At 36.5% G+C, this 12,740-nt stretch overlaps 1 protein-coding gene across 1 annotated transcript in view; it reads left to right on the top strand.

The window, feature by feature from the left end:
- The first annotated feature begins 482 nt into the window (after positions 1-482).
- Positions 483-12,740, top strand: part of smarcd3b (SWI/SNF related BAF chromatin remodeling complex subunit D3b) — a 43,033-nt gene continuing 30,775 nt past the window's right edge. The window contains exon 1 of the mRNA XM_055207488.2: positions 483-624. Within this exon, the coding sequence (XP_055063463.1) occupies positions 613-624 (12 nt within the window). The 5' untranslated portion in view covers positions 483-612. The remainder of the gene's footprint in view (positions 625-12,740) is intronic.

Below are 12,740 nucleotides of genomic sequence, written 5' to 3'. Positions count from 1 at the left end.
ATATTTGATTGTTCAGAGAACCAAGAGTTTATTTTAATTTTACCACCTTTTATATATAGCCTACTGAGTTTACCATTTGCTAACAAAAAGATTGAAAGATTTTTCGAGTGGTTTAAATAAAAACGTCTTTTATTTCGCAATATCAGTTTTGATTAGGATAGATAAACTTTTACTATTTTTCTACTCGTGCCCCTGTGCAGAGGTTTGGCGGACTTTTTATGCACACGCTGCTTCAATATTTTAGGCCTCATGGATAAAGTTCAGACTCCAGTCTCCTGCCCGCGGGATACACTGACCCTGCGCGCGGTGGGCGGCGGGTAATTTGATGACGTTCCCTATGAATCGCCGAATTTTATTGAGCAGCAACGTCGGACGCGCCTGCGCCTCAGCTCTCACCGCACTGGGTCTCACCGTCTCCGGCTGCATCCCCTCCTCACTCCGCCGCCTCCTCTCAACACTGACTGTCCAGTCACTTAGCACCGAGCAACAGGGAACGTGTGTGCTCGTGCTTCAGGCTCTATAACGAACTTCATCTCCATCGCTCCGGACAAACATCCGCAATCTTTAAACCGCTACCCTTTCACTGCAAACCGGCTACTTTAACATTCTGCTATGGATAGAAAGGTAGGACATTTTCAGTAAGATCATAAAATTGTAATCTTATTCGCTCAATACTTATTAAACAACAGTGTTTAGTGTCTGCAATGTGTTACCGTCCACTGATGATGTATAATCCGCCCATCTCATCACAGGCAGTCAGATTAGTGCGCAGGGGAGTTTTTTCCGACTGGATCTAGTTTATGTGGTAATGTAAAGAGACATGAATGCGCTATGTAAATCTAGGAGAAAGCACACATTGGTTCTGAGTGCAGGAGCAGCACGTGTTAATTCCCTCTTCTCCATCACTTGTCTTTGATACGGATGAAGGCGGCTTCATATGATCCTTGTTGCAGACTGGAGTGCTTTCTTAACCTTGTGAGGTTCAAAGCATCACTTCAGAGGCATGAGATGTACTCTCTCAAGAGGGTAATTGTTTGTTGCAGGGGTCGCAATAAGTCAGTTTATGTTGGAGTTAAAGTACCTGATATGAAACATTAAGGTATGTCCAAGTTAAACAAAACTGAACACACTAAAGTTGTTTTGCAGTGCTTAATTAAAGGTGGCCGAAATGTTTCAAGCATAATTGCTTTTCATTCAGTGGTTAGGTAAAAAAAGGGTTAATTCGGCTTCCCATGGACATTAAACGAATATTAAAATTATGATTTCCAGACCTGAAAATGAATACAATCTATAAATAGAGTGATATACATTTATGTAATAAAATAAATATTCATAGTAAACTCTATTTAATTGACTAAAAGTTGCTTTAAATGAGTGCATTTTTTATTTCATGATCATATGGGGGTATGTTTAATTTCCCTATGTGCTATTATGCATGTCTATGTTAAAAATCATGAGGGGGTGGTTTCCCGTTTTAAAATGGATGTTTGAGCTGCCTGAATTTAAAAACACCTTGTACTTATGGATGCATAGCGATTAGTCGCGATTCATCTAAAGCAGAATAAAAGTTTTTGTTTACATCTCATATATGTGTGTGTGAACTGTGTATAATAACTTTGTATAGATAAATGCACACACATGCATGTATATATTTAAGAAATGTTTACTTGTGTATATAACGTTACATTTGTATATGTATGTATAATTTATATTATATATAAATACTTAATATATATATTTTTCTTAAAATTATACATCCATGTGTGCATATTTATCTATACATAATTATTTTACACAGTTTAAACTTCACAAACATATATGATGTAAACAAAAACTTTTATTCTGCTATAGATTAATTGCGATTAATCGTTATGCATCCCTACCTTGTACTGACATATCTCAACATATATCAGTGCCATTGTTTTGTCTCAAGATGCACACGAGTATTGTTTAAGCTTTTGTAAATTAAATTTTCTGATATAACTAAGACCTTGTCCTGGATTTATCTAAACCCTGTCTAGGAAAATGCCCCAAAAAGTAATAGCCATGATATCAAACAGGCATAGGCCAGTATGAGATTTTGGCGGCATGATAACCATAAGCAAAAATACCACGGTTTCACAGTATTGGGGTTTTGACATTGCAACACTAAAACATGTTATTTTTAGACACCTACGTATACAAACAACAACTGGACACAATACATTTTATTTTTAAGCAACATACAATATGTATGCCGGGTAAAAATAAAGCCTTTAAAATGCTTAAATTAAAAATATATATATATTACTTATTAATAATTTAATTAATTTTGTGTAAACACAGCTTATACCTTGAAAACGGTATTACAGAAAATGATAGTGGTTTTGAAACCTTGGTATACCTTGAAACCGGTAATCGTCCCATACCTAATATAAAAAATGTTTTTCATAATCTAACTTTTTTATTTAAGTAAAGTGACTCTGATATCAGAGTTTGTCCTCATACCAAATAAAAGCATTATAGTGGCATGATTAAAGTACTATTTTGTATGTTAACAGTATCATAAAATTATTTTTGTATGACTTCTATTAAGTGACAACTTAGCCTGTATTTGTTTACAGTATCATTTCGGTTGCTTTCTGCAGTTTGGGAATTCGAAAACCTTGTTTTCTTGAATATGAGTATTCAGGAGTTTGCTGACAGATTTAATCTTTGGCAAGAGACATGCGGCTGGAATGCTTTGTAATTTCAGCATCACTTCTGCTTAGGTGCTTTGCAGGAACGTTAACCCATCAATGAACTGTACATGCACTCTCTGAAAGTGTAATAACATTTGTAGTAACATCTCAAATCAGCTTTGAGCTTATAGTTTCGTTAATGATGTTTTACTTAAAATCTCATAATGTCAGCAAGTTTGTTATGATGGTTGGGTATAGAGGTATTGGATTAAAAATAACACCCTGGTATACCTGATGTGTAAATCTGTAGTTTAACTAATAGTATAGTTAACCAAACCTATACTGTATTTCATGTTGAATTCAAGTTTGTGGCGGTAGCAGTGTGATTTATGATCTGTAGGTTTTATGTTTCCCCGTGGTGCTTTAAATTCATACAGACTTTAGAAAAATATTTGATTTTCATACAGTAACCCTAATCGGAATGTGTGGCCTTTGCCCCCTCCAAATATTGCATTAAATATAAAGTTAACTATGTATTACAGATTTATCCTGTTCATAAAGTTACAAAAGCAGTAATGACATTTCCTTTGAACAAATCATGGCATCGTTCATGCAGACTGGGCTGTTTATGTTGTTGTTTCCTTTTCTCTCAGTTTTTTAAAAACAATAAGATAAGAATGAAGTTGAGTAATTGTCAGGTGATTTGTTTTAAAAAATAAAAAGAAATTTCATAGTTGTACTGTACATTGAGAAAAAAGCTTAAGCCACCACAATATTTCACTCGCACCTTTTCTCTGTAAACTACTAGTAATTTATTGGCTTAAAACAATGCACATTTTGATGGCAAGCAATGTGATGTTTCACAGTGAAAATCTTTAGATAAATCTTTAGTTTTTTTAATGGCGTTATATCTAAAGGGATTATACATACCACAGGCAGATTGGTTTCGAATGAGGTAATTTGTTAGTAGCAGGTTTTGCTCTGTACAGAGTTGCAGGTGTGTCTTTGAGCTCAAGGCCCTGTATTCTCTCTGGAAACAATTGGAGCGGGCCAGCAACACATAGAAAGGATCACAGAAGTTCGCTTCACTGCCCAGCAATCTTCTGAGAAATCCCATTAACATTCAAGGACCAACTTTTTCTAGCTGTCACACCTCAAGAGCTTTAGGCAGAATTGGCTCTTTGAGAGTGAGTGGGCAGGCAGAGAGATGGAGGGGTGATTATTAAATGCTTTCTTTCATTCTATTTCTTCTTTCAATGCTTTTGTATTACATGACTGTCCAGATTGAGTCTGCTCTTATAATGTGCAGAATTAGAATTGTAAATTTCCCATGTCTGTATTCAGCATTTCCACTATTCGGGGAAGTTGTGTTAAATATTCGATTTAGTCATTTATATTTCGGCACCATTTTCACGTTTTCAATTATAATTAATTAAACTGTAGACAATATATACTGTACACTCTAAAATGTGAAAAATTACTTCAATTGTCAACAAAAAAGTCAGTTTTTCAACTTAAATTTTATCATTTTAAGTGAAACATTTAAGGTGATTTTTTTATTCAGTTTGTGACATCTAAAAATGTAAGCTTTTCAACTTTTTCAACGTAAAGTGAGAACATTTAAGTTGAAAAAAATTAATCCAACTTTTACTTTTTAGAGTGTATACCAGTGGTTCTCAAACTTTTTCAGCATGCGGCCCCCCTTGTGTATGGAGCTTTCCTTCAGGCCCCCCCAAAGACAATTTATGACAAAAACCTGTTCTAAAACGTAACATTTTAATTAAACAAAACATTGAAATATACAAAGTAGTGTTGTTAGTTAGTAGCCTTATATTTTTTAGGTTTAATAACACAGAATTCATGATAAATTATAGGAAATGTCATAAAACTGGGGCCCCCCTGCCACCATCTCTCGGCCCCACCTATGGGGCGGTTTCCTGGACAGGGATTACTAGTCCCAGACTAAAACAAATGTAAGAGCTGTCCAAACTGAAAACAACTTGCACTGACATATCTTAAAATACCCTCTGTTTTTATTTCAAAATGCACAAAAGTAATGTTTTTAGTAAGGCATGTTTGTTAAAACTAGTTATATATCGTAATAAGGCCTAGTCCAGTTTTAAGCTAATCCCTGTCCGGGAAACCACCCCATATGCTTAATATAAAATTTAGCAGATTAAGAAAAACCAAAAACATTTCTGACAGTAAGAAAACACTTTTGGAGGGGTTTAAATTGCTTTAATAAGAAAGTGGTTATAAATGTCACTACAAGCCCAATTTCTGCGTCGAGTGTACAGGATAGACGCATACCCAAATGGCCTAACCTAGCCTGATGGACGCGCACCTCACTAAAAATGTAAGAGGTCAGCACCTTGCCACAAAGTGTAGCTTTTCACATTTACATTTCTGTCAAATCAAATTTTTTACTATTTTGGGTTTGGTTACCATAACAACACATTTGAGAATTTAATCATGCGTTAATTATTATGTAATATGTTTATGTGCTTTGTGTATGATTATTTCATCCATTTTTTTTACATTACATACTCTTGTTATTTCGAACCCATACCACTTAATTTTGGGGACATCAAAAATAGAAACTTTGAACAATGCAGACCTTAAAAATATAAAGTGAAATGTTAATAAACTTCCTTTCTTCCTTCCTAAGTCCCTTTTGTATTAAATAGATTGCAATTTCTTTTTTCTTAAATTTTCTGTTGTAAGACAAGGACTAAAGCTACATGTTGTCTGTCTATGCAGCATATAGTGCAATTAAATGTTCCCATCCTAAATGAGTGTTCTGAGCAAAGACTAAACTGTTGTATCCTTATCTTGACTTGCAGACTACCTCTGTATTGATTTATGAAAACCTGATTACAATCATCATTCACAAGTCATAGCAGTTCTCTGACGTGTTGTTATGAAGTTTATGCCATAATATCACCAAATACTCTTGCCTGGTGGGCTTTAAAACATCTCTGTTTTTTACACATCTCTTTGAGAGCTCATTTGTGAGAAGTAGAAGGCTGATAGTCAAGTCACAGTGATTGTGATGGACTCTGTAGTGCAGTGCAGCGCTCCACCCGATTTCTTTTTCTTCGTCTCTGAGACAGACTGTCTGGCTTACAGAGAGCTGACCCATTTTTACAGGGGAAACGCTCAATATCCTATTTAGTACCCTGCCCCCTCACCCAAGTAAGCAAGAGAGAGGAAAGTCAGGGTTAGCTTGTTATTGTTAATCCATACTGAGTTAACACTTTTCGGCACGTGGTTGAGCGGAGGACTTTGACACTGATAGGCTGCTTTTCGCATGATCTGTGTGCGCTTGAATGAACACGAGTGTTCAGATTTGGACTGAGGTTTGTGTACTTTTGTTTTACAGATGAACAGAAAGATTAGATTTGTCCCTCTTGCTCTGGCCTTATTCTGTCTATATCCTTTTTCTCTGTCCACATACACGGAGTGAAACTGAAGGATGTAGGTTATATAGAAACTAGTTGTCTGTGGGTAAATAAGTCACAAATATGTGAAAAAGATTCAGAATATTGCATTGGTGTACTATATACAGTTGAGTTCAGTGATCACAAACACAAAAAAATGTTATCAAGTAGTAAAAGCAGAAAAAAAATGTAATGCATTGAAACAAAGTTAGCTGAAACTCAAAACCAAATATTATTTTGTCGTGTTAACCCTCAAGTCATCCTAAACCTGTATGACTAAACCTGACCATGAAACACAAAGGCTAAATTTATGAAGGATATCCTGGCTGCCTTTTTCCTTATAAAATGGCGCTCTTAAGCTTTTTTGAAAAGCTTATTGGTTATTGTTGGCTTATAAGAGAAAATGTTGAATGCTCCCTTATGTATAAGTTGCATTGCATGAAACCATCTGTTAAATTAATAAATGTGGATTTATAAAAAGATAAGAAAAAAATGGTTTAAGTTCCTTAAAGCGTAACTAAACCCCTGGTCAGAGCATGACTCCACCCACTGGCAATATTTGAAAAATGCAAGAAAAGTGGGCAGATCCCTACGGAGATAGAGGGGACGAACTAAGCTTGTACCAAGTGTGTGGTGAGATCGTAACAAGGGCGTGGCGAGCTTGAACCTGCTTACGTCACGAGTTACTTTTTGGACCCAACATCCAATAGGATAATCCAACTGCAGTAGCCACCGTTCAACCTGAAGAGGGCAGCACTCAGACGTTTTTACACCATATATTGTAGTATTGAAACACTTTATATCCAAATGTCAAAAAACTTACTAAAATCAATGAACTGCACTAATAAAGCATCATTCTTACAGATGATTAACTAAAAAAAGTTGGTTAAGGGTTTAGTTACTCTTTAAAGAACTGTTGATTGAGCACTTTTTTGGGGAACCAAATGTTTTCTATGGCATCGTTGTGAAGATCGTTTTTTTTTAGCATTTTTGTTTATAAGAGTGTATGAACTGTTAAAGAATGAAAAACAGATGCATTAAAGTCAGTGAAATTACTATTTATTTTTTTAGGTGGACTTTTCCATTAAAGGAATATTTAATTTTCTTAAAAGAAAAATCCAGATAATTTACCCACCACCATGTCATCCAAAATGTTGATGTCTTTCTTTGTTCAGTCCAGAAGAAATAATGTTTTTTGAGGAAAACATGCAGGATTTTTCTCATTTTAATGGACTTTAATGGACACCACCACTTAATACTTAACAACACTTAACAGTTTTTTTCAACAGAGTTTCAAAGGACTATAAACGATCCCAAACGAGGCATAAGGGTCTTATCTATCGAAATGATTGTCATTTTTGACAATAAAAATAACAAATATACACTTTTAAACCACAACTTTTCGTCTAGGTCCGGTCCAGCCGGTCCAGTGACGTAGGGAGGTCACGTGTTACATATATAAACGCACATTTGCGGACCAAAACAATAAACTGACACAAACAATAAACTGACACAAAGACTAATTAGTATCATTCCACATACAACAACGTCGGAACGGTCCTCTTTCTCCACTCTTGTAAACACGGGCGTAGTTTCGCATTCGTCCTCTGTGACCTCTTGACGTCATGACATATTGCGTGAGGTCACGCTGACGCTTTCAGGGCGGGATCTAGACGAGAAGTTGTGGTTTAAAAGTGTATATTTGTTATTTTTATTGTCAAAAATGACAATCGTTTTGCTAGATAAGACCCTTATGCCTCGTTTGGGATTGTTTATAGTCCTTTGAAACTCCGTTGAAAAAACTGTTAAGTGTTGAGTTAAGTGTTAAGTGGTGGTGTCCATTAAAGTCCATTAAAATGAGAAAAATCCTGCAATGTTTTCCTCAAAAAACATAATTTCTTCTTGACTGAACAAAGAAAGACATCAACATTTTGGATGACATGGTGGTAAGTAAATGATCTGGATTTTTCTTTTAAGAAAATTGACTATTCCTTTAAGCATAAAATACACAAAACAATAGCTGTCACTTGGCTGGAGTCTTTTTCACACTGTCCAACCCTGTGGTTAAGAACTGCTTATGGATCTGAAAAGTGAATTCACCACCAGGTCCTCATAACAGCTAAATTTATTTTTTGCAAATAAAAAAATTAATGTCTATGGAAGCTATGAACGATATCAAATAAACATAATTTCGATGTTTGCATTAAGGCACAATCCACAGGACCAGTCATTTTATGTTAGCAGTTAGGAAGAAGAGAAGATTTACTTATGGCATAGTGTATGCAGTAAGCAAATCTCTGTTTCTTTCATATCGCAAAGCGCCATCCTGTAACACATTCCTTATGGCCGGTTGTGTAAATGTGAAATGAAAATGTGCTGTGGCACACTGGTAAGAGTCTGTGTTTTTATTGTGAGGCATATACAGACCTCTGCAGGAGAAACTTAAAACTGCAGCTTGAGGTCAATCTGTCCTACCTCACAATAGACACAAATCTATGCTTACCCCTTTCAAGTGCCCCACCCCCTTCACCTTCCAGTCAATGGGACCTGAGCATTTGGCAGAGCTGTAATGGGAAATGGGAGACTTACAGTAGGGGGGCTCAAGGGGGTACTGAGACTTGCAGATCTTTTCTGCTGTCTGACTGGAACTTACTCATGTAATGGGGTGATCAAAAGTAAAAAGTGCTCACATTGGTAATAAGTCATGGGAAGCTTGTTTTTATAAAAGGTTTAAACGGTCATTTCTATGAAAGCAGTGAAAATTATTTTAATGTTGGTCTGTTTTTGCTAGTGAATTGATAACAAACATTGAGTACGTTACAATTTTTTATTTTTTTTTTTTGCAGAAGATTAACCAGTTTTCTCATTTAACAGAATTGCATTGAATTTTTTTTTTCAGTTTTTGCTTTAAAATATTATTTGTAATTTAATTGTCTTAAAGTTCATTTATTTGAATGCAGCTTATAAGTTTTGTAGACTTTTATTTTACATTTCACAGATACTTTAATTGCAAAGCGTACAAGCTTTACCCATTTTCATTATGTTTGTTCCCTGTGATCAATTTTACATCCTTTGTGTTGCTAACACAATGCTTTACCATTTGAGCTATAAGAAATTTCCTCAACATTTTGATCAGACTAAAACACATTCTTCTGCATTATCTCTTTGTTCACTATAACTAGACGTCATTCTAGGGTGTTTATGTTGGCGATGATAGGTCACATACCACTTCAAATTTTGTTAAAGCAACACTATGTAGTTTCCATGTAAAAATGACTTACAGCTCCCCCATGTGGTTGAAGAGCGCAACAGTGGCTGGTATCAGACACTCTTCTGCAGGCAGGGGGAGGGGCGGGGCTGTGTTTCCTACCCTCCACCGCCACTTTCAGAGTGTGCTTGTAGCAGCTAGGAGGCTGTTCAGGTTGCAGCAACAGTACAATTTGTCCAGTTAAAAGTTGTTCTATCACTAAAATAATTTTAGAGACATTATTTAAAGGTAAAGAAACTACATAGTGTTGCTTTAAAAGCTTGATCTTGGTCTCATTTTTCTTAGTCTAAAAATCGTTTCCTGCATAACAAGTGGATCATTATTGTGGTGTTTGGCAAACTCTAGACATGCTTTCACATGGTTCATTTTGAGTAATTACTTCCTTTGTGCCACCTCCTTCTATTAAAGCAGAGGTCTTGATATAGTTGACTGCTCCACTTCTATTCTTATCTAAATTCTTAAACGTATGTAAACTGATCATGGGCCTCTCCGTGGCTTCTCTCACAAGTCTCCTTATTAATTCAGAAAGTTTTGATAGATGACCTTTTCTTGCAGCTTTCTAATGGTTCAATAAACAGTGAGCGCGCTTGAGCATCCAGTCACTTAGATATTGTTTTTCCTAATTTAGGCATTTGTTTTCCCTTATCTCCAATTTGTTTTGAATGGTAATCAATCTTCATTTTAAGACCTCTCCAGTCCTGTGTAGATTCATAACCATATTGATCTTTTAAGTGTTCAGCCAGACATTCTGGAAGTTATTTTAACGATTCACAGGTGGATGCCAATAGTTTGACAGTTATGTCCTTGTTAGGGCAATTCCTCTTCATCTGTGTTAACTTAGAGGCTGTTTACACTTGGCATTAACATGTGTTTTCGTCGATCGGATCACAAGTGGACGACGTTAATGCCAGGTGTAAACGGTGTTCAAAACGTTTTGAGCTCGTCCACTTTCGACCACTTTCAACCACATCCAGAGGTGGTCGAAACCACTTTCGATTGGATCGCTTTGGAGCTGCGGAACGCACATGTGGTTGAATGCGTTCGAACAGCCACACGCGACCGCCTTCTCTCCGCCCATTTATCTAATCTGAGGTATTAAACACAAGTTTCACGTCTTTTTTTTGACTTCTGGCGTGAACATTCGGTGAACAGCACTATTTTTAGCCTTTCATTGATAAAACTAAGCGGCTGATCTCCGTAGTTTCGTTTTGAAAGCGTCTGAAAGTTGCGCGATCCTATTTCATCAATTGCGCTGAAAATTCAAAGAAAGCTCTTACATACTCATGTACAAAACACTGCGCAGCATGTTACTTGCTAAACAAGCAGTGCACTCCGACATTATATTAGTTTGCGTCCATATAAACTCATAATTACTCCCGCTCGAGTTTGAATGACAGCAGAGAGACTTGCCCACCGTCTCACAGACCACCCCCTCATAGTATTCAGCACAGAAGCGGTCGAAAGTGGACAAAAGAGACGGATTTAAATACCAGGTGTAAACGTCATGTGTCTCTCTCGTCCACTTGTGATCCGATCGATGAAAACACATCTTAATACCAAGTGTAAACAGCCCCTTAGAATTTATGCAAAACAGAGACTGAAGACATATGCCTTATTTAAAAGGGGACATATCATGAAAATCTGACTTTTTCCATGTTTAAAGGTGACATAGAATGGTTGAACGGAGTATTTATCCTTTTCTGTGATGTGACATGTAGACAAAAAAAATTTTGTTTGGGTCTGTAATGGCTTAGAAGCTTCCTAAAAACCTCTCTAAGATAGCTCTATTAGGGTGGGGGAATTTAAACAAGTGGTTTTGCACCTATTTGGCTCCCCCTACTGGCTTAACTTGCAATCTCATTACTGATTGGCTGACTTTGCTGCCACTTAAAAAATTTAGCCAATTATTTTAAAGTGGATGGGCAGTTAGATGCCTGTGATGTCATAAGCATCAGTTTTTCAGATTGGGCTATTTTCTGCCTGACATTTCTAAAAGAGGAATTTCTATGAGACTGAGATGTTTAGCATGTTTAGCACTTTTTGTATGTTTGTGAATGTGGGTAGACTACCATTATTTAACAAAGACAAGGTAAAATGGTTTTTCATTCTCTGTCCCCTTTAAGTGCTATAATTAAAATATCAACCTAGAAAATGTGAAAAAGATCAACCCAGTAACTTAGTTTTGGTAAACCATTCTCTGCAAGCATGTGAAAAAGTAGGTAATTGAAATTTGGCTCCCCTTGTGATGTAAGAAGAGGATGATACCTCCCTTAATCTGTACTATCCAACCACGCCACTGCCAGTTAGTGCAGAGATCGGCTCATTTGCATTTTAAAGGACACACCCAAAAACTGCACAATTTTTGCTTACACCAACAAAGTGGCAATTTTAACATGCTATAATAAATTATCTATATGATATTTTGAACTAGAATCTTACATACGTACTCTGGGGGAAAAAAGTTGCGAAATGTCCCCTTTGATGTAGAAATGCAGTGTTAAAATAATGTGTCAAAAGCAAGTGTTTTGAAATTCAATAAAACTTTATTTTATAAAAGCTATCTTTCGGCTGATTCTGAAAAAGTAAAAATGGATTACAAAAGAAGCTGTAGTTGACTACTGTAACTCCTATAGGGTGTTTTTACATATAGTTCATTTTAAAATAACCAAACCCAGTTCACTTTAAGCTGAACGTGGTCTGAGTTTGGTTCGCTTTTGGGTCTTTTTAGGGTGGTCTGAGATCACTTGCTTTGTTCACATATACAAACTGAACTGCTCCGAGAACGTTTGGAGGGCTAAAATGAACTAGGTGTGAAAACCCCTTAAAGACCGGGTAAAGTAATTTCCAACAGTTGTTTCTTAACGCATTATAAATGTTAGAAATGTATTGCTGAAACACGTTGCAAAGACTGTGAACTACAGTATATAGTACTGAATTATGGATTTACACCGTTTTTCTGAGTTCAGAATTATTTTGTTGGGACTAAAAAGATGGTTTGCTTAGTTAACGCACTGAAGCCACCTAGCAAGGCCCCACCCCTAACACAACTGTGAGCATCCATTCAGGTTGTAGCGGTATTTGAAAGCTGAGAGAGATTGCAGCTTTCCACATGAGTGGGTGTCGTTTCAGCGCAGACACCAGACCGACCCCAGTGTTTGAGAGCAGAGAATCCTGCCTGCTTTTCCAAATTTTGATAACTTATTTTTAGAGATGCTCCGATCAGCATTTTTGGGGCCGATCACCGATTACCGATCACCAAGATCATGATCTGCCGATCACTGCCGATCTCAGAATGGCAGTGGAATGGGAATCTTTTATCTAATCTAGCAGAGTTTGCACCATTTGTAGAAATGAAACTAACTATAAATTAGG

The sequence above is a fragment of the Misgurnus anguillicaudatus genome, chromosome 21 (assembly GCF_027580225.2).
Source record: "Misgurnus anguillicaudatus chromosome 21, ASM2758022v2, whole genome shotgun sequence".
In the NCBI taxonomy this organism is placed as follows: domain Eukaryota; kingdom Metazoa; phylum Chordata; class Actinopteri; order Cypriniformes; family Cobitidae; genus Misgurnus; species Misgurnus anguillicaudatus.
This window is presented reverse-complemented; position numbering and strand designations above follow the sequence as displayed.